Below are 23,230 nucleotides of genomic sequence, written 5' to 3'. Positions count from 1 at the left end.
GCCTGGTGTCATTTCTAGCAGTTAAAGCTGTGGGGAAGAGGCAGTGGGGTGGCAAACCGCAGAGGACAATCTATACGGAAAAGGCAGGCTAGAGCCAGCAAGGCCACAACTCTTCTTTGTAGCAGGCCCCCACGCAAAGCTCCTCCATCAAGGGCTCGTTGTGCAATGTTCCATTCCAAGTTGATTAGGGGCTTTAAAAATAGTAACCTGAGTGACCCCCACTGATATGTGGTCTTACGAAATCCCTTGGCTGGCAGGATGCAAAATTTTGAAGGGAGTCCAAGCACGAATGACCTGAAATAGACATAAACAGAAACAATTAGCAAGATGAAAACCAATGAACTCAAGCAGCTGGAATGTGTAAGGAAAGGATGGGGACAAGGTTGAGGCTGCGGAAATGCTGGAACGGGAACAAGCTGCAGGCAAGCACATTGAGGAACAATGTGTGCTGGTCAGGGCTCACCGGTGTTGAGGCCCAAGCAGCGGGAACAGGTGGTAAAATGGATAGCCAATAACACTTCCAGTCACTTGCCCACCTCACAGTATAGTCTTATCGCTAGCCAAGAGTCTGGACTGCAGGAATCTCACTCTGACCCTCCTTCCTCCCAACCAAAAATGACCTGAGAAAGACAAACAGTGACTGAATCCTTTCGCGACCTGATGGTGGCCGCAGCACCTCGCTATTCTGTCCCTAGCTGTCACTACTTTTTCCATTGTGCCATGTACTGTAACATCAGGTGGGCCCTGAGTTAAGAGATTAGCGCAAAGGTCCAGTTGACCACCAAAACGTGGACAAGTGGCACACTGGGTCAATGTTGTGGAGGCGGGGAACGGGTGGCTACCTGCTACCCCCACCCAAGATTTTAGGCCTTGGTTCTGTCAGGTTTTCTGCAACCCTGATAAACAGCTCAGAGAACCCCTCCTCCTCCTTGAGGGGTTGTGGTCTTCTGAAATCCCTGAGCTGGCAAGATGCAAAATTTCAAATTCAGTCCAAGCAGCAATGCCCTGAAAAAGACAAACAGAAACAATTAGCAAGATGGAAAACAATGAACTCAAGTATAGCGCCTTTGAGGTGCTGCATTCTATACAGCATGATGGCTCTGTGGGTTGTATCAAGGGCAACATGCGCAGAGTTTGTAGGTTATCTCCGTATTTGCAATGGTTTCCTCACAAACCCAAACATACAGATAGGTGAATTTAGATTGTGAGCCCTATTGGGGACAGAGAGCAGTAACTGGCAAAAACTATGTAAAGTGCTGCGGAATCTGTGTGCGCTTATACAAAGAAAAGCATTATTATTATTAGACCTGTTAGAGGCTCTGGTGCTTTGAGAACACGTACCATGCCCGACCCACGTTTTGTAACTTGTTAAAGGGAACCTGTCACCCCCCGTACCGGGGTGACAGGTTCCCGACCCCCCGTTAGAGACCCCTATACTTACCTTATCCCGCCGGGTCCCGCTTCTGGATTCGGTCGGGTCCCGGAGATCTCAGCCGCTGCAGCCCGGCGCGCGCGCTGAGAGATGAGTCCAACACCCATAGAGAATGACAGGAGAGTCCAGCGCTCCGTCATTCTCTATGAGCGTTGGACTCATCTGTCAGCGCGCGCGCCGGGCTGCAGCGGCTGAGATCTCCGGGACCCGACCGAATCCAGAAGCGGGACCCGGCGGGATGAGGTAAGTATAGGGGTCTCTAACGGGGGGTCGGGAACCTGTCACCCCGGTACGGGGGGTGACAGGTTCCCTTTAAACCGCATCTTAATAAAACTTCCTCCAGGCTGTCGGAGCTACTGTTAAAAGTGCGCACACTTTTCTAAGTCAACTGTAGCCGCTGCTAGCCTGAAGAAAGTTCGTATTGGACAGGGTTTGTGAGCAACAGAGAGCGTTAATGGAGTATCAGCTCCAAAACCCCTGTGTGCCTCCTAATCAACTTCCGCAGTTCACTACCCATGAGTGCCTGACACACAGCACACTTGTTATGGCTTTTCAGTGGCAATTGCGGGAGTAGGAGGTGGTATTACAGCAGAGGGTAGCACTCAAGTTAGATCCGTTCAATTGTTTCAGCCCGGATAGAGCGAAGAGGCGATAGAAAGTCATCCTTCTGGTGGGGGAAGATAAATTATCCCGATTCAGAGTCTGGCACTCATGGCGGAGCTTATGTTGATATGCTTTTCATGTGACAAATGGGTTTCCCACATCATGGAGATCAAAACATACTGGATCTCTAACATATCCTCTCTTATTATGGTTGATGTAATACGACAAAAGGCAGAGCTTTAGAACATGATGGGAACCTTCCCACCTAACATTGCTTCCGGCAGATAGGAAAGTTCTGGGTAGAGTTTGGGGACATCAAGCAGGTCCACAGCCATCAGTAGAACACTCTCAAGGTGTGGGATTCTTTCATGGCACCCTTATGGGAAACTTCCACCACTGCATGGCCTATTGGGAGAAGGGACAAGTGTTGACTGAGTACCTGTCCAACCGTAACCCTGTCCTCCCCAATCCCTCTTCGCCCTACAATGAAGAGGAATCATTAATATATAAAAAATAAAATAAAAGGTGAAACGACACAAGACTCACTCAGGAGTATCCATTTCAATGTTTGCAGAGCTGACTTAAAGGCAGTCAAATTCCATTTTTACCAGGTCTCAACCAAGAGCAGTCAATTAAAATTTTTGGAGAGTTGATCTAAAGGGACTCAAATTCAATTTATGGAAGCTCAACCCAGGGTTTTAATTTTTAAAAAAAATAAACTATGCCGAAATGCTACTAGTGGAGACAGGTCACGGAAGATGGAGCAGAAGAAGGCAGTGACTGCATCCTGTGAGCTGCAGATAAATCAATTACTTACGTCTTTTTCAGTTACTAGACTGAACAGGGCCGGAACATGACACCCCCTCACTACTTTATGCAGTTGGGGTAACATTCCCAGCATAATGGTTCTCACTGCTTCTCCAGAAATCACTTGTGCGGTTTGTTCTGATTAACTTGGATACAAAACCCACAGTAATTTTTTTTTTCCTTCCCTGGAAATTTATTGGACCATTTAATCTGCCCCATTTAAATTCCCCCTAGCCCGGCCCTGTCACACACCCTACCACTTTTTTAGGGGCCTTTTTTATCACAGATGAAAGACTGGAGATTTTTTAAATAGAAGTAAATTGCAAATCTTTATAACTCTTTGCAGCTGTGCTCTCTGCATCAGATACAGGAGATAAACAGTGATTTTATGAGATCTACTACATGAAAGTACTAAGTAACACATCGTTGGCATCAAGGTTTATGTCACTAATTTATGCTGCCCCCAGATAGGACAGCATAAACCTAGTGACAGATTCCCATAAAAACTCGGCAAACGTTTGGCTGCTCAGTTATAACGTTTCACATTTAAAGTGAGAGAGATATATCCAGAAGTTTCCCCCATTCAATGTTTGTGTCTTTTACACATTATTTTACACTTCTGCGTCATCTTGTCCTTTTCTCGACATAGTTGATACACGGTCTGATGACATCCAGAAGCTCAATGGCTCTTCAGATAGTTCACATTTCTCTGGTTTCACTTGACTACACAAACAACCATAAATCTGCCCATAAATTGTTCAGCATCTAAAACATTGTAGATTTATTTACTGATCTTCAAGGAGAAAAAATGTAAACTCATGAGAAGGTTTCAGCGCCTCCTGGAAATAAAAAGCATCTCAAGATGATGGCCAAGACTTAGCTGGATAAAATATGATGATAGCTTAATTTGTTCTCGGCCATTTATACCGATAAAGTAATAAAACATCTATGATTAGATTACAGAAATATGCGAATCTTCCCTTCAAACTGAAACATTTAGCTTTATGCAAAGCAGTAAGATGCTAAGATTGATCGAGTAATTATACCGATCAACCATTTACAGCATTAAAGCTAATATTGTGGAGGTGCCTCTATTACCATCAGATATGACTTGACACGGCTTCAGTACACATAGTCCTATGGAGGCAAGAAAAGGAGATGTTGGACCTGATCCAATCAATTGTAAACTTACTGTATATTTACTTAAAGGGATTATCCAGTGCTACAAAAACATGGCCAATTTTGCACCACTCTTGTCTTCAGATTGATTGGGGTTTGAAACTCTGTTCCATTGAAGTAAATGGGGCTTAGCGCTGGATAGCCCCTTCAAAGGACAATTCTATCCGGAGCCCATTTCTTCAAAACCCTTGGGGAGGGGGTGGGTGAAAAAACTTACCACCCGAGCTATAGTGCTGCCACCCGCATACAGCTGCTTCAGTCCTCGGTTGCTTCCTGGGATGAGACGTAATGTGGCAGGCCTGCTCAGCCATTCAGCGGCTGTATCAGTGTCCTGGAAGAGACCGGGGACCAAAGTGGCGGTATGCAAGTAGCAGCGCTGGAGTCAGGGAGCTAAATGGAAGTTATTGTTTTTTCACCCACCCCCACCCTGGGCTTTTTAAAAAATGGGTCCTGGCCAGAGCTCTCTTTTAAGGCCAAATTAACTACCTGCACGTAATCGTGTTGTTAAGGGGGCTCTGCAGGAGCATGCAGGGGTGAGACGTCCTGCGAGGCTGAAGGGAAGGGGGCGCCTGGCCCCAGCGTGTGGGCTCTAGCGTCCGCATTATCAGAGGAGACAGGGAATCGAGAGTGGCGGCTACAGTATACATCTGTATATTGTACAGTATGTATACACTATAGGAGACATTTATTAAGACTGATGTACCTGTACGCCAGTCTTAGATAAGATAGACAGATTTACTAAAAGGCTTCCGTCCAGGCCTGGCGCAACGAGTGTACAACCGATCTACACCTGAACAGGAATAGGTGTAGATTTTTGCCATGATTTACGCAATGTGGGAGGAAGCCACGCCCTCCAGTCCGCCCATTAGGGGAGCTGGGGATAAGGCTGGCGTACGCCACAGAAAATAAGCGAATCGGGCCCTTTCTGTGGCGTACACCTGTGGGGCATTTTGATAAATGTTCTCTCTCTCTCTTTCTCTCTCTCTCTCCAGCATATGAGAGGATGGAGGCAATGTAGCCCGAGGAGACGGGAATACCCCTTTAAAGGGAACCTGTAACCCCCCGTGCCGGGGTGACAGGCTCCCTACCCCCCGTTAGAGCCCCCTATACTCACCTAATCCCGCTGGGTCCCGCTTCTGGATCCGGTCGGGTGATGAAGATCTCAGCCACTGCAGCCCGGCGCGCGCGCTGAGAGATGAGTCCAACACCCATAGAGAATGACGGGAGAGTCCAGCGCTCCGTCATTCTCTATGAGCATTGGACTCATCTCTCAGCGCGCGCACCGGGCTGCAGCGGCTGAGATCTTCATCACCCGACCGGATCCAGAAGCGGGACCCGGCGGGATTAGGTGAGTATAGGGGGCTCTAACGGGGGGTAGGGATCCTGTCACCCCGGCACGGGGGGTGACAGGTTCCCTTTAAGCATATAGGCATTGGTGATATCCTGTAAACTAGAGATAATCGAACCTGGAGCAGCTGGAGTCCATCCGAACCCGAACTTTCGGCATTTGATTAGCGGTGGCTGCTGAACTTGGATAAAGCCCTAAGGCTATGTGGAAATTATGGATATAGTCATTGGCTGTATCCATGTTCTCCAGACAACCTTAGAGCTTTATCCAACTTCAGCAGCCGCAGCTAATCATATGCCGAACGATCAGGTTCGGATCAACTCAAACCCGATTTGCTCATCTCTACTGTAGACCTGTAAGCTGTATACGCAGTGTTTGCTGTGGTAAATTTGCTGGGCTTCGTTTCATGTGATGACTTTCTTTTATATACCACCTCTAACCATAACGCACTGGGAACTCCGGATTCTGACTTAATAAAGCAAGTAATGATTAAACATTAAAGAAATGAAATCTCGTCTGCGGCCATTGTAATATCAGACACAAAAGGACAAGAGGCTAATTTCATTTTTACCTAAATCGCAGGAAGGAGAATTGGAGATGGAATTGTATTACTGTTTGCAGAGCTTTGTAACCTTGGGTAAAAAAATCATATTTACTATAAAAGAATAGAATTTTTCTTCATCTTGATCAATTCAGTTTACAATAGAATAGAAAGCGGAACACTTAGGTAACTCAGAGCTCGGCCGCTGCGTTTCCACAGTTCTCTTTTGTATTACACTTGGCAGCCTTCTCCTTCTTATCTATCTTTTCAGCAGTCCCAAAAAGTGCAACATGGTTCTTCAGTAAAGCAGCTTCAGCTTACTGTCTATTGGAGAGTCTCTTTCCTCTCACTTTCTTGTTTTTATTGGAACAAATTTTATTTTAAAAGAAATCAACGAGTTGTGATCCCATACAGGTTTACAATATAGTCACTTTATTTTTTCTACGTTTAAATCAAGGATATACATACGGCCACACTGTGCTCCATGTTATACATATAGATACACTGTACTCCATGTTATATATATACGGCCACACTGTGCTCCATGTTATATACATACGGCCAGGCTGTGCTCCATGTTATACATACGGCCACACTGTACTCCATGTTATATATATACGGCCACACTGTGCTCCATGTTACATACATACGGCCACACTGTGCTCCATGTTATATATACGGCCACACTGTGCTCCATGTTATACATACGGCCACACTGTGCTCCATGTTATACATACAGCCACACTGTGCTCCATGTTATACATACGGCCACACTGTGCTCCATGTTATATACATATGGCCACGCTGTGCTCCATGTTATACATACGGCCACACTGTGCTCCATGTTATATACATACGGCCACACTGTGCTCCATGTTATACATATAGATACACTGTGCTCCATGTTATATATATACGGCCACACTGTGCTCCATGTTATATATACGGCCACACTGTGCTCCATGTTATATACATACGGCCACACTGTGCTCCATGTTATACATATAGATACACTGTGCTCCATGTTATACATATAGATACACTGTGCTCCATGTTATACATACGGCCACACTGTGCTCCATGTTATACATATAGATACACTGTACTCCATGTTATATACATACGGCCACACTGTGCTCCATGTTATATATATATACGGCCACACTGTGCTCCATGTTATATACATACGGCCACACTGTGCTCCATGTTATATACATACGGCCACACTGTGCTCCACAGTGGCGTAGCCACCGTGGTCGCGGGGGTCGCCGCCGCGACCGGGCCCGCCACAAGGGGGGCCCGCGGGGCCCCCCGATCAATCACTCTTGTGACCGCAAGCATTGTTGTGCTTGCGGTCACAAGAGTCCGGCTCCGTCTTTCCCCGGCTGCTGCGCGGCTGCCGGGGGTGTCGCGTCTTACCCCCGGCAGCGCGCGCATCCCAGAACTCCCTGCGCGCCTTGGGCCCTGACTTCCGGTTTCCGGCGCGCAGGGAGTTCTGGGATGCGCGCGCTGCCGGGGATAAGACGCGACACTCCCGGCAGCCGCGCAGCAGCCGGGGACAGACCAGGAGGAGTGAGGATCAACGTGGGAGCGCGATGTCAGGTGAGTTAAGTTTTGTTTTTTTTATCAGCCTGTACGGGTGGGGGGAAAGGAGGGGGGCATCTATGAGGGTGGGGGGAAAGAGGGGGCCATCTATGAGGGTGGGGGGAAAGGAGGGGGCCATCTATGAGGGTGGGGGGAAAGAGGGGGGCATCTATGAGGGTGGGGGGGAAAGAGGGGGGCATCTATGAGGGTGGGGGGGGAAGGAGGGGGGCATCTATGAGGGTGGGGGGAAAGGAGGGGGGCATCTATGAGGGTGGGGGGAAAGGAGGGGGCCATCTATGAGGGTGGGGGGAAAGGAGGGGGCCATCTATGAGGGTGGGGGGAAAGAGGGGGCCATCTATGAGGGTGGGGGGAAAGGAGGGGGGCATCTATGAGGGTGGGGGGAAAGGAGGGGGCCATCTATGAGGGTGGGGGGAAAGGAGGGGGCCATCTATGAGGGTGGGGGGAAAGGAGGGGGCCATCTATGAGGGTGGGGGGAAAGGAGGGGGCCATCTATGAGGGTGGGGGGAAGAGGGGGCCATTTATGAGGGTGGGGGGAAAGAGGGGGGCCATCTATGAGGGTGGGGGGAAGGAGGGGGCCATCTATGAGGGTGGGGGGAAAGAGGAGCAATCTATGAGGGTGGGGGGAAAGAGGGGCCATCTATGAGGGTGGGGGGAAAGAGGGGGGCCATCTATGAGGGTGGGGGGGGGGAAGGGGACCATCTATAAGGGAGGGAGGAAGGGGACCATCTATAAAGGGGGGGAAGGGGACCATCTATAAGGGAGGGGGGGAAGGGGACCATCTATAAGGGAGGGGGGGAAGGGGACCATCTATAAGGGAGGGGGGGGAAGGGGACCATCTATAAGGGAGGGGGGGGGGGAAGGGGACCATCTATAAGGGAGGGGGGGGAAGGGGACCATCTATAAGGGAGGGGGGGGAAGGGGACCATCTATAAGGGAGGGTGGGGGGAGAGGGGGCCATCTATAAGGGAGGGTGAGGGGAGAGGGGACCATCTATAAGGGAGGGGGGGGGGGAGAGGGGGCCATCTATAAGGGAGGGTGGGGGGAGAGGGGGCCATCTATAAGGGAGGGTGGGGGGAGAGGGGACCATCCATAAGGGAGGGTGGGGGGAGAGGGGACCATCCATAAGGGAGGGTGGGGGGAGAGGGGGCCATCTATAAGGGAGGGTGGGGGGAGAGGGGACCATCCATAAGGGAGGGTGAGGAGAGAGGGGGCCATCTATAAGGGAGGGGGTATAGGGGGCCATCTATAAGGGAGGGGGTAGAGGGGGCCATCTATTTGGGGGGGTAACATAGGGGGAGAGGGAATACACAGAGGGGGGCATATATTATTAGGAGGTCACATAGAGTCAGGGCTACCCACTAAATGAGGGTGTAAAGGGGACAGTACAGATGTGCAGTGTGTAGAGAGATGGAGATGGTGTCAGAGTGTGGAGACTAATATATCTGTCTGGCAGATTCGTGGCTCGGAGAAGTTCTCATAACGGCCCAGGACGGATGGAGAAGAAGATGAAAAGGAAAGAACTCCGATCAGAAAAGACGTCTCCTGTGAGTCACCTGATATAACTGCACTGTAATGTATATGGTGTATAGAGCCTGTGTAGAGCTGGGGCCACCTCTATATGACTGGATGAGGTGATTTAGTATACTGGATTTGGTCAGTAACAATATGGTGGTGATGGTAGTGGTTGTGGTGTGGCGGTAATGTTTCCTCCCTATATACTGGTATTACTGGTAATATTGGTCTCAGTATACAGGATTTGGTCGGTAACAGTATGGCGGTAATAGGTAATATCTGTCTTGGTGTGTGTGTGTGTGTGTGTATATATATATATATATATATATATATATACATACATACAGTGGTACCTTGGTTTAAGAGTAACTTCGTTTAAGAGCGTTTTGGTTTAAGAGCTCACAGTTTTTCAAAATTGTGACTTGGTTTAAGAACATTGCTTTGGTTTAAGAACTTCCTGTATCGGGTGGGAGCGCGAGTGGAGAAGGGGCATGGCCTGCATAGCGGGGTCTACAGCACTGTACTCTAAACACCTTCCAAATCATAGCAGATCCCCTTCAGGCTGGGGCTTACATCAGGGGACAGGACTGTGTGGGGGGGTAATCTCTCCATAGCTGTAACCCCTCTCTCCCCGGACAGAGAGCGCTGCATGTATGTGCCCACATCTGTACTGCTCATTCCTTCCTGCTCCCTGCAGTCTGTCAGCCCTTGTGTTTCCCATCCTCTCCATTACTGGACAGTACAGAATAATAAATATATTTGGGGTGCGGAACCAATTGTCTGCATTTACATGATTTCTTATAGGAAAATTTGCTTTGGTTTAAGAGTGGATTTGGATTACAAGCACGGTCCTGGAACGAATTATGCTCATAATCCAAGGCACCACTGTGTGTGTATATATATATATATAGATATATATATATATATATATATATATATACACACACACACACACAACAATAGCATCACTTGGTCGTGAAAGGAGGGGGGGGGGCCCAAGTTGGCCTCTCGCACCAGGGCCCAGGAGACATTAGCTACGCCCCTGGTGCTCCATGTTATACATACGGCCACACTGTGCTCCATGTTATATATACGGCCACACTGTGCTCCATGTTATATATACGGCCACACTGTGCTCCATGTTATATATACGGCCACACTGTGCTCCATGTTATATATACGGCCACACTGTGCTCCATGTTATATATACGGCCACACTGTGCTCCATGTTATACATACGGCCACACTGTGCTCCATGTTATATATACGGCCACACTGTGCTCCATGTTATATACATACGGCCACACTGTGCTCCATGTTATACATACAGCCACACTCTGCTCCATGTTATATATACGGCCACACTGTGCTCCATGTTATATATACGGCCACACTGTGCTCCATGTTATATACATACGGCCACACTGTGCTCCATGTTATATATATACAGCCACACTGTGCTCCATGTTATACATACGGCCACACTGTGCTCCATGTTATATACATACGGCCACACTGTGCTCCATGTTATATACATACGGCCACACTGTGCTCCATGTTATATACATACGGCCACACTGTGCTCCATGTTATACATACGGCCACACTGTGCTCCATGTTATATACATACGGCCACACTGCGCTCCATGTTATATATATATATACGGCCACACTGTGCTCCATGTTATATACATACGGCCACACTGTGCTCCATGTTATATACATACGGCCACACTGTGCTCCATGTTATATATATACGGCCACACTGTGCTCCATGTTATATACATACGGCCACACTGTGCTCCATGTTATATATACAGCCACACTGTGCTCCATGTTATACATACGGCCGGGCAGTGCTCCATGTTATACATATGGCCACACTGTGCTCCATGTTATATATATACTGCCACACTGTGCTCCATGTTATATACATACGGCCACACTGTGCTCCATGTTATATACATACGGCCACACTGTGCTCCATGTTATATACATACGGCCACACTGTGCTCCATGTTATATACATACGGCCACACTGTGCTCCATGTTATATACATACGGCCACACTGTGCTCCATGTTATATATATACGGCCACACTGTGCTCCATGTTATACATACGGCCAGGGCTGAGGAGGGGGGCGGCTGAGGAGGGGTGGCAGGGGGGCTGAGGAGGGGTGGCGGGGGACTGAGGAGGGATGGCGGGGGACTGAGGAGGGGTGGCAGGGGGGCTGAAGAGGAGTGGCAGGGGGGCTGAGGAGGGGTGGCAGGGGGGCTGAGGAGGAGTGGCAGGGGGGCTGAGGAGGGGTGTCAGGGGGGCTGAGGAGGAGTGGCAGGGGGGCTGAGGAGGAGTGGCAGGGGGGCTGAGGAGGGGTGTCAGGGGGGCTGAGGAGGAGTGGCAGGGGGGCTGAGGAGGGGTGTCAGGGGGGCTGAGGAGGAGTGGCAGGGGGGCTGAGGAGGGGTGGCAGGGGGGGCTTCACTGATGACCTCAGGTAGCAGTAATGTCTCAGATGGAAGTATATATTCATTATAAAGCCATAATAGATGCTTTGGCTGAGAGGTTTATGCACAGACAACCAAATAGAGAACAAACTGTTCCATAATGTAATAAAACAAGGAATAGTATTGCTGACATTAGGACGCTGTATCGGTGTTCTCATTCCTCAGATATTAGACGTCCTTGGATGTGATCAATGACTCCGACCCTTGTTGTCTTTATCTCCGCTGTATACAGTGATTGTCAGTGATGAAGTGCAGAGAAGCAGATGAAGGGACGGCGTTTGCAGATGATGTTTATGTAAAGATCTGACGCCCGCAGCCATTCGGTCCTAGCTGTAGATTTGCCTCTCGGGTTACGTGAATAACGTTGTAGCCAGAACTTTCTGCTGATTCAGGTAACAAAATATTTTTGCTTATTTGTTATAGTTGTTTCCTAACAAAACAATCTTAAATCATTTATTGGCTACAGTGATAGGAGGATTATACACAGAATGGGGGAGATTTATCAGACATGGTGTAAAGTGAGACTGGCCCAGCTGCCCCCGGCAACCAATCGGATTCCACCTTTCATTTTCCAAAGAGTCTGTGGGGAATGAGAGGTGGGATCTGATTGGTTGCCGGGGGTGAATGAGCCAGTCTCACTTTACACCATGTTTTATAAATCTCACCTAATTCGTGTAACCACTGAGATGGACCAAACACACTGAACAGGGGCGTAGCTAATGTCTCTTGGGCCCTGGTGCAAGAGGTCAACTTGGGCCCCCCCTTCCTCAGGCAAGCGACGCTATTGCTATATCTCAAGACCGACATTACCAATAATACCAGTATATGGGAAATATTATCACCATACATATTACCTCCATACTTTTACTAACCAAATCATGTATACCCGGACCAACATTGCCAATAATACCAGTATACAGGGGAAAATATTACCACCACAACCATTACAATCACCACCATATTGTTACTGACCAAATCCTGTATACTAAGACCAATAAAACACAGTACCAGATAACAAGTAACAAATATTACCACATACTGACTAACACCACCACATACTGACTAACACCACCACATACTGACTAATACCACCACATAATGCCACTGCATACTGACTAATACCACCACTACTTCTGACTAACACCACCACTGCTGCTACTTAATAACATCCACTGTACACAGACCACTATCACCTCATCCAGTCATATAGAGGTGGCCCCAGCCCTACACAGGCTCAGTACACCATATACATTACAGTGCAGTTATATCAGGTGACTCACAGGGGACGTCTTCTCTGATCGGAGTTCTTCCCTTTTCATCTTCTTCATCTGTCCTGGGCCATTATGAGAACTTCTTCTCAAAAGCAACATAACAAGGAATCATAAGAATGCAATGTACAGTAAGTAGACAACATAAGAATGCAATGTACAGTAAGTAGACAATATAAGAATGCAATGTACAGTAAGTAGACAACATAAGAATGCAACATAAGAAAGTTAAACACAATGCAAAATGAATGCACAGCAGAGAAATGTAAGTGACAGCAGTATAGCAGTGACCGCCCCTTACATTTATAGTAGCTGCATCTTATCCAGGTAAACGTGCACAAAGTATAAGATTATAGTCAGGTGTAAGAGTAACCTAATATACCATGGTAACCATAATCCTTCTCATACAGTCAGAATCATACCCCCCCCCCCTTTGCTTTTTACCAATTTTGTTACATTACAACTTATGCTCAAATGTTGTTGTTGTTTTTTTATTTATTTTTTTAATCTTGTATACAATGCACCTGCACAAAATAGTCTAAGGTCCTAATACACACACAGCTTTATCTGACAGATCATTGAAGCCAAAGCCAGGAGCAGACTTTAAACAGAGAACAGGTCATAAAGGAAAGACTTAGATTTCTTCCCTTTTTCTCATGCTACTTTGTGTACTCTAGGTTGAAACTCTGCCATTAACAGGAACAGTTGTGTAGGAAGTTTGAAATTGGGTGAGGAACAGCCAAACTCTGCTACAAAGGTTAGGTTTTAGAAGAGAGTTTGGTGTCACGAGTCATTCGCCATGGCAAGTCTGAGCGCTGCTCCAAAGCGGGTGTTACTTCTACTGCACCAGCAGGGTCTCTCCCAGGCAGCAGACTTGGGCTCCAAGATGTGCTATTTAATCTCCCTTCAAGAAACACAAAGAAACAGGCAGCATTGAGAGGCGAGGACACAGTGATTGGCCAGTGTAGCAGATCAGAGACACCTCATGCTTGTCTCCCTCCAAAAGACTGAGCCAGCAGGCACATAGAGCTGGGGATTTGATCAGGATTAAATTGGTAATTCGTAAAAAGAACAAGTCTTTCAAATCGCCTGGTGTAAGAGATTTGTTATTTACCTCAATTTAAAAATCTCAGTGCTTTCCATACTTATCAGCTGCTGTATGTTCTGCAGAAAGTGGCATATTCTCTCCAGTCTGACACAGTGCTCTCTGCTGCCACCTCTGTCCATGTCAGGAACTGTCCAGAGCAGCAGAGGTTTTCTATGGGGATTTGCTGCTGCTCTGGACAGAGGAGGCAGCAGAGAGCACTGTGTCAGACTGGAGAGAATACACCACTTCCTGCAGGACATACAGCGGCTGATAAGTACTGGAAGACTGGAGAGGATACACCACTTCCTGCAGGACATACAGCAGCTGATAAGTACTTGATGGATTGTGATTTCTACATAGAAGTAATTTGCATAACTTTCTGACACCAGTTGATTTGAAAATATTTTTTTTTGCAAGAGCACCCCTTTAATTCCCCGTGCAGCATGCTTATGGTGCGTTTAGACAGAGAGATTTATCTGACAGATCTTTGAAGCCAAAGTCACGAACAGACTATAAAGGAAAGACTGGGATCTGTCCTTTATTCAAGTCCATTCCTGGCTTTGGCTTATAAAATCTGTCAGATAAATCTGTCTGTGTAAACGCACCATTATGCTGGGTTTACACGGAACCATTATCGTTCGAATTTTCGCTATAACGATGGCATTTGAGCGATAATCGTTCCGTGTAAACCCAGCAAACGATCAGGCAATGAGTGAAAAATCGTTCATTTTGATCTTTCAACATGTTCTCAAATCGTCGTTCGCTAAATATTCGCAGATCAAAGATTCACCCTATGTGAAAGATGGGCTTAAACGATCGCAATAACGATTTTTCTTACGAATCTTCTAACGATTTTTCTCTGTCTAAATGCTGATCGTTATAAAAATAAAATCGTTGCTTCAAAATCGTTAATCGTTCGATTGGGCGAATTATCGTTCCGTGTAAACCCAGCATTAGTCTGGTCAGAGGCGGTTATCCCCAGTGGTAACAGCTGATCCTCAGGTGTACTAGAAGCTCGATGTGTAGCAATCAGCTAATGGTCATGTCGGCTTCCTATTACATAGGGGTTGTCTTTATGAGACAGCCCTTTAAGGTGAAGCCACTGATCTGTCTGACACTTCCCTTATGGACAAGTAAAAACTAGGTCACCTATAACAGATCGTGTCTCATACCTACCTGGTCTTATTAATCCAGGCATGATGGTGAGAAGAATGTGAGGGAGGATTGTCTCATGGTCATTAACCAGCAGATAGAGCAGCAATCCGAGGGATGACGGAGAACTGTTGGACTCACCCGTGCAGAAGCCTCTCCAGCCGGCGAACGCACACACATCCCCTATTGACGTTGTTATACCAGTGACAACAATCACGGAATCATTGTACGAACCTGTTACAGATATATCACAATGACCTCACTGCAAATAATGTGGATTATGGGGGGAAGGCAATTTCATACAAAAATGTGCCCTTACCTTTAGGGTACAAACACAGGTACCGGACCCGCAGCGGATCCTCTGCCTGTTAGTTTCTATGAGAATACTGTACATACTCGCAGTGTAAGGCTGGGTTCACACTACGTATATTTCAGGCAGTATTTAGTCCTCATGTCAGGTCCTCATATTGCAACCAAAACCAGGAGTGGATTAAAAACACACAAAGGCTCTGGTCACATAATGGTGAAATTGAGTGGATGGCCGCCATATAACAGTAAATAACGGCCATTATTTCCATATAACGGCCGTTGTTTTAAAATAACAGCAAATATTTGCCATTATATGACGGCCATCCACTCAATTTCATCATTGTGTGAACAGGGCCTTTCTATGTTTTCAATCCACTCCTGGTTTTGGTTGCAATATGAGGACCACAATACTGACTGAAATATACGTAGTGTGAACCCAGCCTTAGTGACAGCCTCGGTAACACCCCGCCAGCCGGTGCATACTGTACCTGCTCCACGCTCTGGTTTGCTTCAGGGGTTCCCGGCTGGACGTCCCGCCTTATAACTGGGGAAGAGAGCCTGGTGGTGATCCTCCTTATAATTATGGGTGACAGCCTGGTGGTGACCCTCCTCATACTGGGGGAGAGAGCCTGGTGGTGACCCTCCTCATACTGGGGGAGAGAGCCTGGTGGTGACCCTCCTCATACTGGGGGAGAGAGCCTGGTGGTGACCCTCCTCATACTGGGGGAGAGAGCCTGGTGGTGACCCTCCTCATACTGGGGGAGAGAGCCTGGTGGTGACCCTCCTCATACTGGGGGAGAGAGCCTGGTGGTGACCCTCCTTATACTGGGGGAGAGAGCCTGGTGGTGACCCTCCTCATACTGGGGGAGAGAGCCTGGTGGTGAGCACTGTAAATATTGTGGGCGAGAGCCTGGTGGTGATCCCAGTAAATATTGTGGGGGAGAGCCTGGTGGTGAGCACTGTAAATATTGTGGGGGAGAGAGCCTGGTGGTGATCCCAGTAAATATTGTGGGCGAGAGCCTGGTGGTGAACACTGTAAATATTGTGGGGGAGAGCCTGGTGGTGAGCACTGTAAATATTGTGGGGGAGAGCCTGGTGGTGAGCACTGTAAATATTGTGGGGGAGAGCCTGGTGGTGATCCCAGTAAATATTGTGGGCGAGAGCCTGGTGGTGATCCCAGTAAATATTGTGGGCGAGAGCCTGGTGGTGAGCACTGTAAGTATTGTGGGGGAGAGAGCCTGGTGGTGAGCACTGTAAGTATTGTGGGGGAGAGCCTGGTGGTGAGCACTGTAAATATTGTGGGTGAGAGCCTGGTAGTGAGCACTGTAAGTATTGTGGGCGAGAGCCTGGTGGTGAGCATTGTAAATATTGTGGGCGAGAGCCTGGTGGTGAACCCTGTAAATATTGTGGGGGAGAGCCTGGTGGTGAGCACTGTAAGTATTGTGGGCGAGAGCCTGGTGGTGAGCATTGTAAGTATTGTGGGTGAGAGCCTGGTGGTGAGCACTGTAAGTATTGTGGGGGAGAGCCTGGTGGTGAGCACTGTAAGTATTGTGGGGGAGAGCCTGGTGGTGAGCACTGTAAGTATTGTGGGTGAGAGCCTGGTGGTGAGCACTGTAAATATTGTGGGCGAGAGCCTGGTGGTGAACACTGTAAGTATTGCTGGTGAGAGCCTGGTGGTGAGCACTGTAAGTATTGTGGGTGAGAGCCTTGTGGTGAGCACTGTAAGTATTGTGGGGGAGAGCCTGGTGGTGAGCACTGTAAGTATTGTAGGCGAGAGCCTGGTGGTGAGCACTGTAAATATTGTGGGGGAGAGCCTGGTGGTGAGCACTGTAAATATTGTGGGGGAGAGCCTGGTGGTGAGCACTGTAAGTATTGTGGGGGAGAGCCTGGTGGTGAGCACTGTAAGTATTGTAGGCGAGAGCCTGGTGGTGAGCACTGTAAATATTGTGGGGGAGAGCCTGGTGGTGAGCACTGTAAATATTGTGGGGGAGAGCCTGGTGGTGAGCACTGTAAGTATTGTGGGTGAGAGCCTGGTGGTGAGCACTGTAAATATTGTGGGCGAGAGCCTGGTGGTGAACACTGTAAATATTGTGGGGGAGAGCCTGGTGGTGAGCACTGTAAGTATTGTGGGGGAGAGCCTGGTGGTGAGCACTGTAAGTATTGTGGGGGAGAGCCTGGTGGTGAGCACTGTAAGTATTGTAGGCGAGAGCCTGGTGGTGAGCACTGTAAATATTGTGGGGGAGAGCCTGGTGGTGAGCACTGTAAATATTGTGGGGGAGAGCCTGGTGGTGAGCACTGTAAGTATTGTGGGGGAGAGCCTGGTGGTGAGCACTGTAAATATTGTGGGGGAGAGCCTGGTGGTGAGCACTGTAAATATTGTGGGGGAGAGCCTGGTGGTGAGCACTGTAAATATTGTGGGGGAGAGCCTGGTGGTGAGCACTGTAAGTATTGTGGGGGAGAGCCTGGTGGTGAGCACTGTAAGTATTGTGGGCGAGAGCCTGGTGGTGAGCATTGTAAGTATTGTGGGTGAGAGCCTGGTGGTGAGAATTGTAAGTATTGTGGGCGAGAGCCTGGTGGTGAGCACTGTAAGTATTGTGGGGGAGAGCCTTGTGGTGAGCACTGTAAGTATTGTGGGGGAGAGCCTGGTGGTGAGCACTGTAAATATTGTGGGCGAGAGCCTGGTGGTGAGCACTGTAAGTATTGTGGGGGAGAGCCTGGTGGTGAGCATTGTAAATATTGTGGGGGAGAGCCTGGTGGTGAGCATTGTAAATATTGTCAGTGAGAGCCTGGTGGTAAGCACTGTAAATATTGTGGGGGAGAGCCTGGTGGTAAGCACTGTAAATATTGTGGGGGAGAGCCTGGTGGTGAGCATTGTAAATATTGTGGGGGAGAGCCTGGTGGTGAGCATTGTAAATATTGTGGGGGAGAGCCTGGTGGTGAGCACTGTAAATATTGTGGGCGAGAGCCTGGTGGTGAGCACTGTAAGTATTGTGGGGGAGAGAGCCTGGTGGTGAACCCTGTAAATATTGTGGGGGAGAGAGCCTGGTGGTGAGCACTGTAAGTATTGTGGGGGAGAGCCTGGTGGTGAGCACTGTAAGTATTGTGGGCGAGAGCCTGGTGGTGAGCACTGTAAGTATTGTGGGGGAGAGCCTGGTGGTGAGCACTGTAAGTATTGTGGGGGAGAGAGCCTGGTGGTGAGCACTGTAAGTATTGTGGGCGAGAGCCTGGTGGTGAGCACTGTAAGTATTGTGGGGGAGAGAGCCTGGTGGTGAGCACTGTAAGTATTGTGGGGGAGAGCCTGGTGGTGAGCACTGTAAGTATTGTGGGGGAGAGCCTGGTGGTGAGTTTTTAAACATTTTCAACATCTCTTGAAATGTGAAAAAATTGAAAGTAAATTTTAAATTGAATTTCAGACCTCTGTATGAAGCTGCGCACTTCCATCCCTCTGTATAGATACATGGAGGATGAGGGCCGTTGTTGCAGTGGACGTCACCTTTTATACTGACACGCCCTGTTTTTCCCCTTTGATAAATGGAGGTACATCCTGTGCTAATGCAGATTATAGAAAAACCCAAGAACAATGCGAGTTGCTGTGATATCAGAGATTGAACAAAGTCTGACACCTAATAACCAATCTGACCATAATTCTTTTAAATGTCAATTCTTATTCTGCATCTATAAGAGCATCTAATTACAGTAGAAGCCTGATTAAAGGGACTTACTTAGAGGAAAGTGCATCTCTTCAAGGGCAGCTCAGGAGAAAACATCGCATTGAATTAAAATGAGGTAAAATTGCTCCAGCAGAAAGAAGCACAAACAACAGTAATAATACTCTATCTGTATCCCTATGTCTGTTAGTATAGCTAGAGACAGATAGATAGACAGATAGACAGACAGACAGATAGATAGATAGATATAAGATAGATAGATAGATAGATAGATAGGAGATAGGAGATAGGAGATAGATAGATAGGAGATAGATAGATAGATAGGAGATAGATAGATAGGAGATAGATAGATAGGAGATAGATAGGAGACAGATACAGACAGACAGATAGGAGATAGATAGGAGATAGATAGATAGATAGATAGATAGATAGATAGATAGATAGGAGATAGATAGATAGGAGATAGATAGATAGGAGATAGATAGGAGACAGATACAGACAGACAGATAGATAGATAGATATAAGATAGATAGATAGATAGATAGATAGATAGATAGATAGATAGATAGGAGATAGATAGATAGATAGATAGATAGATAGATAGATAGGAGATAGATAGATAGGAGATAGATAGAGAGATAGATAGGAGACAGATACAGACAGATAGATAGATAGATAGATAGATAGATAGATAGATAGGAGATAGGAGATAGATAGATAGATAGATAGATAGATAGATAGATAGATAGATAGGAGATAGATAGAGAAATAGATAGGAGACAGATACAGACAGATAGATAGATAGATAGATAGATAGATAGATAGGAGATAGATAGATAGATAGATAGATAGTAACAAGGATAGGAGATAGATAGATAGATAGATAGATAGGAGATAGATATATAGATAGATAGGAGATAGATAGATAGGAGATAGATATATAGGAGATAGATAGATAGATAGATAGATAGATAGATAGATAGATAGATAGGAGATAGATAGATAGATAGATAGATAGATAGATAGATAGATAGATAGGAGATAGATATATAGATAGATAGATAGGAGATAGATAGATAGATAGATAGATAGGAGATAGATAGATAGATAGATAGATAGATAGGAGATAGATAGATAGAAGATAAAAGATAGATAGATAGATAGGAGATAGATATATAGATAGATAGATAGGAGATAGATAGATAGATAGATAGATAGGAGATAGATAGATAGATAGATAGATAGGAGATAGATAGATAGATAGATAGATAGATAGGAGATAGATAGGAGATAGATAGATAGATAGATAGATAGATAGGAGATAGATAGATAGATAGGAGATAGATAGATAGATAGATAGGAGATAGATATATAGATAGATAGATAGATAGATAGGAGAGATAGATAGGAGATAGATAGATAGATAGATAGATAGGAGATAGGAGATAGATAGATAGGAGATAGATAGGAGATAGATAGATAGATAGATAGATAGATAGATAGGAGATAGATAGATAGATAGATAGATAGGAGATAGATAGATAGAAGATAAAAGATAGATAGATAGATAGATAGATAGGAGATAGATAGATAGATAGATAGATAGATAGATAGATAGATAGATAGATAGATAGATAGATAGATAGGAGATAGATAGATAGGAGAGAGATAGATAGATAGGAGATAGATAGATAGGAGATAGATAGGAGAGAGATAGATAGATAGGAGATAGATAGATAGGAGAGAGATAGATAGATAGGAGATAGATAGATAGGAGATAGATAGGAGAGAGATAGATAGAAGATAAAAGATAGATAGATAGATAGATAGCAGTCCAAAGAATGGGTATCGGCACTCCGGTAGTGAAAAAATTAGTGGTTTATTTTAAAGCTCACAGGAACAAAAATAGCAGCGACGTTTCAGTGCCACAATAAGCACCGGTTTCAAGCTACGAACACAGCCCTGAGTAAAACCGGTGCTTATTGTGGCACTGAAACGTCGCTGCTATTTTTGTTCCTGTGAGCTTTAAAATAAACCACTAATTTTTTCACTACCGGAGTGCCGATACCCATTCTTTGGACTGCTATATTCAGCACTATTGGTTCCATAGTGCAGGGGTGGCACCCGTTTATTGTTTGCTTCTCCGAGTGCCGTGGATTGTTTGTTTTTATAGATAGATAGATAGATAGATAGATAGATAGATAGATAGATAGGAGATAGATAGATAGATAGATAGATAGGAGATAGATAGATAGATAGGAGATAGATAGATAGATAGGAGATAGATAGATAGATAGGAGATAGATAGGAGATAGATAGATAGATAGGAGATAGATAGATAGATAGGAGATAGATAGGAGATAGATAGATAGATAGGAGATAGATAGATAGGAGATAGATAGATAGATAGATAGATAGATAGATAGATAGATAGGAGATAGATAGATAGGAGATAGATAGATAGATAGATAGATAGATAGATAGATAGATAGATAGATAGATAGATAGGAGATAGATAGATAGATAGATAGATAGATAGATAGATAGATAGGAGATAGATAGATAGATAGATAGATAGATAGATAGATAGATAGATAGCAAAAGAGAAGAAGCAGCACTGCTTTAATGTGGTAATGGTGGTGCCAGCGGATCTTGATCCAGACCAAAGATCGTAGTGAGTATATATGCAGAGAATCCACAGCACTCCAGTGTAGTGAAAAAGCTCAATAAGCTGTGTTTATTCAGTCAATTCATAGTGCAACACTCCAAACGCAACGTTTCAGTGACTCTCTGTCACCATTTTCAAGCGTGAATACATGGTACAAAACTCAGATATATATATACAAAGCACAACATAGGATTGGTGAAATTGTGATTACTAATTGAAAACATTCATCAGGTAGGTCACATGGGTTGCTCCCTGCTGGAGTTTAACCCTTTGTGAGTAGTGCAGCAGTGCATAAAGTGATATTGTGACATATTCTATAAAAAACCTGAAATATAGAAACAAGTTTCACTGATCACAGTAATTCATAAAAGTTCATTTTTGCATTTTTGCATATAGTGTCCATTCACCTCTGGAAGGGTTAATTCACCACTTTGATGTTGTCTGAGTTGTCCTCCAGCGCTGTGATAGCACAAGTAGATGAGCTGTAGTAAGGTTGCTGGATGTCCGGCTAGGAGATCACATTACAAGAGGTTTGCATAGTTACACAGGCAAGGCTCCTGGGTTTTCATGTCAGCATTGGACATCAAAAGACCCTGTTCACATGCTCCGGATCGCAGGCTTTCATCCCTGTGAGAGGAGAACGTCTTCAGATCCTTTGCACATAGCCTCCGCCCTCCTCTGGCCTCTCCAGGCCAAATGGTAAGAAAACGCATTGTGTGAACACCTCCCAAAGTATGCCAACATCCAGATGAAGTATAGGGAATGAAACAGAAGAACGGACATCTCAGGGTCGTGCTTCGTGGTGAATACCCTGTCCAGTGGATCATGGATCTGTAAAGACAGTAAATCAAGGTTAGTATATGTGTGTACCATGTGATATACTTTGCCCCTACTTTAAGTGGGACGGCTAGGCAAGTGGAGGAGAGTCTTTCACCTTAACATATCATTATGCACTTTGTATTCGACATTTAACCCCATAGGACCCAGGGCTTCTAATTTATAGATCCATTCCAACTCCAACTTGGAAGGAGGGTGAATTTAGCAGTGTGGTTTAGTCAGTCATCTATGTCAAAACCAAGTGTTGATGTAACTACTATGAATAAAATGTTGGACTTGAAACATCTGGGGCTGAGAACCGAGAGTGAGTTTACTCCTCCGGTGCTCCCAGCCCCGATTGAAACGTTCCAAAAGTTGGTTAAACAGGATATGGACAAATTGCGTGGGGAAATACCTGATGATGCATTGTTACACCCCAATTTAACGTCTGATGAAATTGAATGTTTGCAGTCCCTGATCCATGACCACGATCTGGTTATCAAACCCGCCGACAAGGGCGGAGCGATCGTGGTCATGGATCGGGAAAAATATTTGCAAGAAGCTTACCGTCAGTTGAATGATCATGATGTGTATCAAATATTGCCCAGTGACCCTAAATTCACTATACAAAGGAAAATAGACCAGATTGTACAAGAGGCACTTAACCAGTGTATTATCGATGAGAGGGTAGCTGAATTCTTGACTGTGCGATTCCCCAAAATGCCATTACTT

The 23,230-nt window shown here is 46.0% G+C and overlaps 1 protein-coding gene across 1 annotated transcript; it reads left to right on the top strand.

Moving 5' to 3' along the window:
* Nucleotides 1-13,597: 13,597 nt before the first annotated feature.
* On the top strand, nt 13,598-18,360 carry LOC138774036 (fap1 adhesin-like). The gene is made up of 4 exons (XM_069954580.1): nt 13,598-13,686; nt 16,273-16,561; nt 16,654-17,310; nt 17,410-18,360. The coding sequence occupies exons 1-4, from the start codon at nt 13,598-13,600 to the stop codon at nt 18,358-18,360; spliced, it is 1,986 nt and encodes a 661-aa protein (XP_069810681.1).
* The last annotated feature ends 4,870 nt before the right edge of the window (nt 18,361-23,230 follow it).

This window comes from Dendropsophus ebraccatus, chromosome 15 (assembly GCF_027789765.1).
Source record: "Dendropsophus ebraccatus isolate aDenEbr1 chromosome 15, aDenEbr1.pat, whole genome shotgun sequence".
In the NCBI taxonomy this organism is placed as follows: domain Eukaryota; kingdom Metazoa; phylum Chordata; class Amphibia; order Anura; family Hylidae; genus Dendropsophus; species Dendropsophus ebraccatus.
Note: the sequence above shows the minus strand (reverse complement) of the source record. Positions and strands in the feature narration are given on the sequence as shown.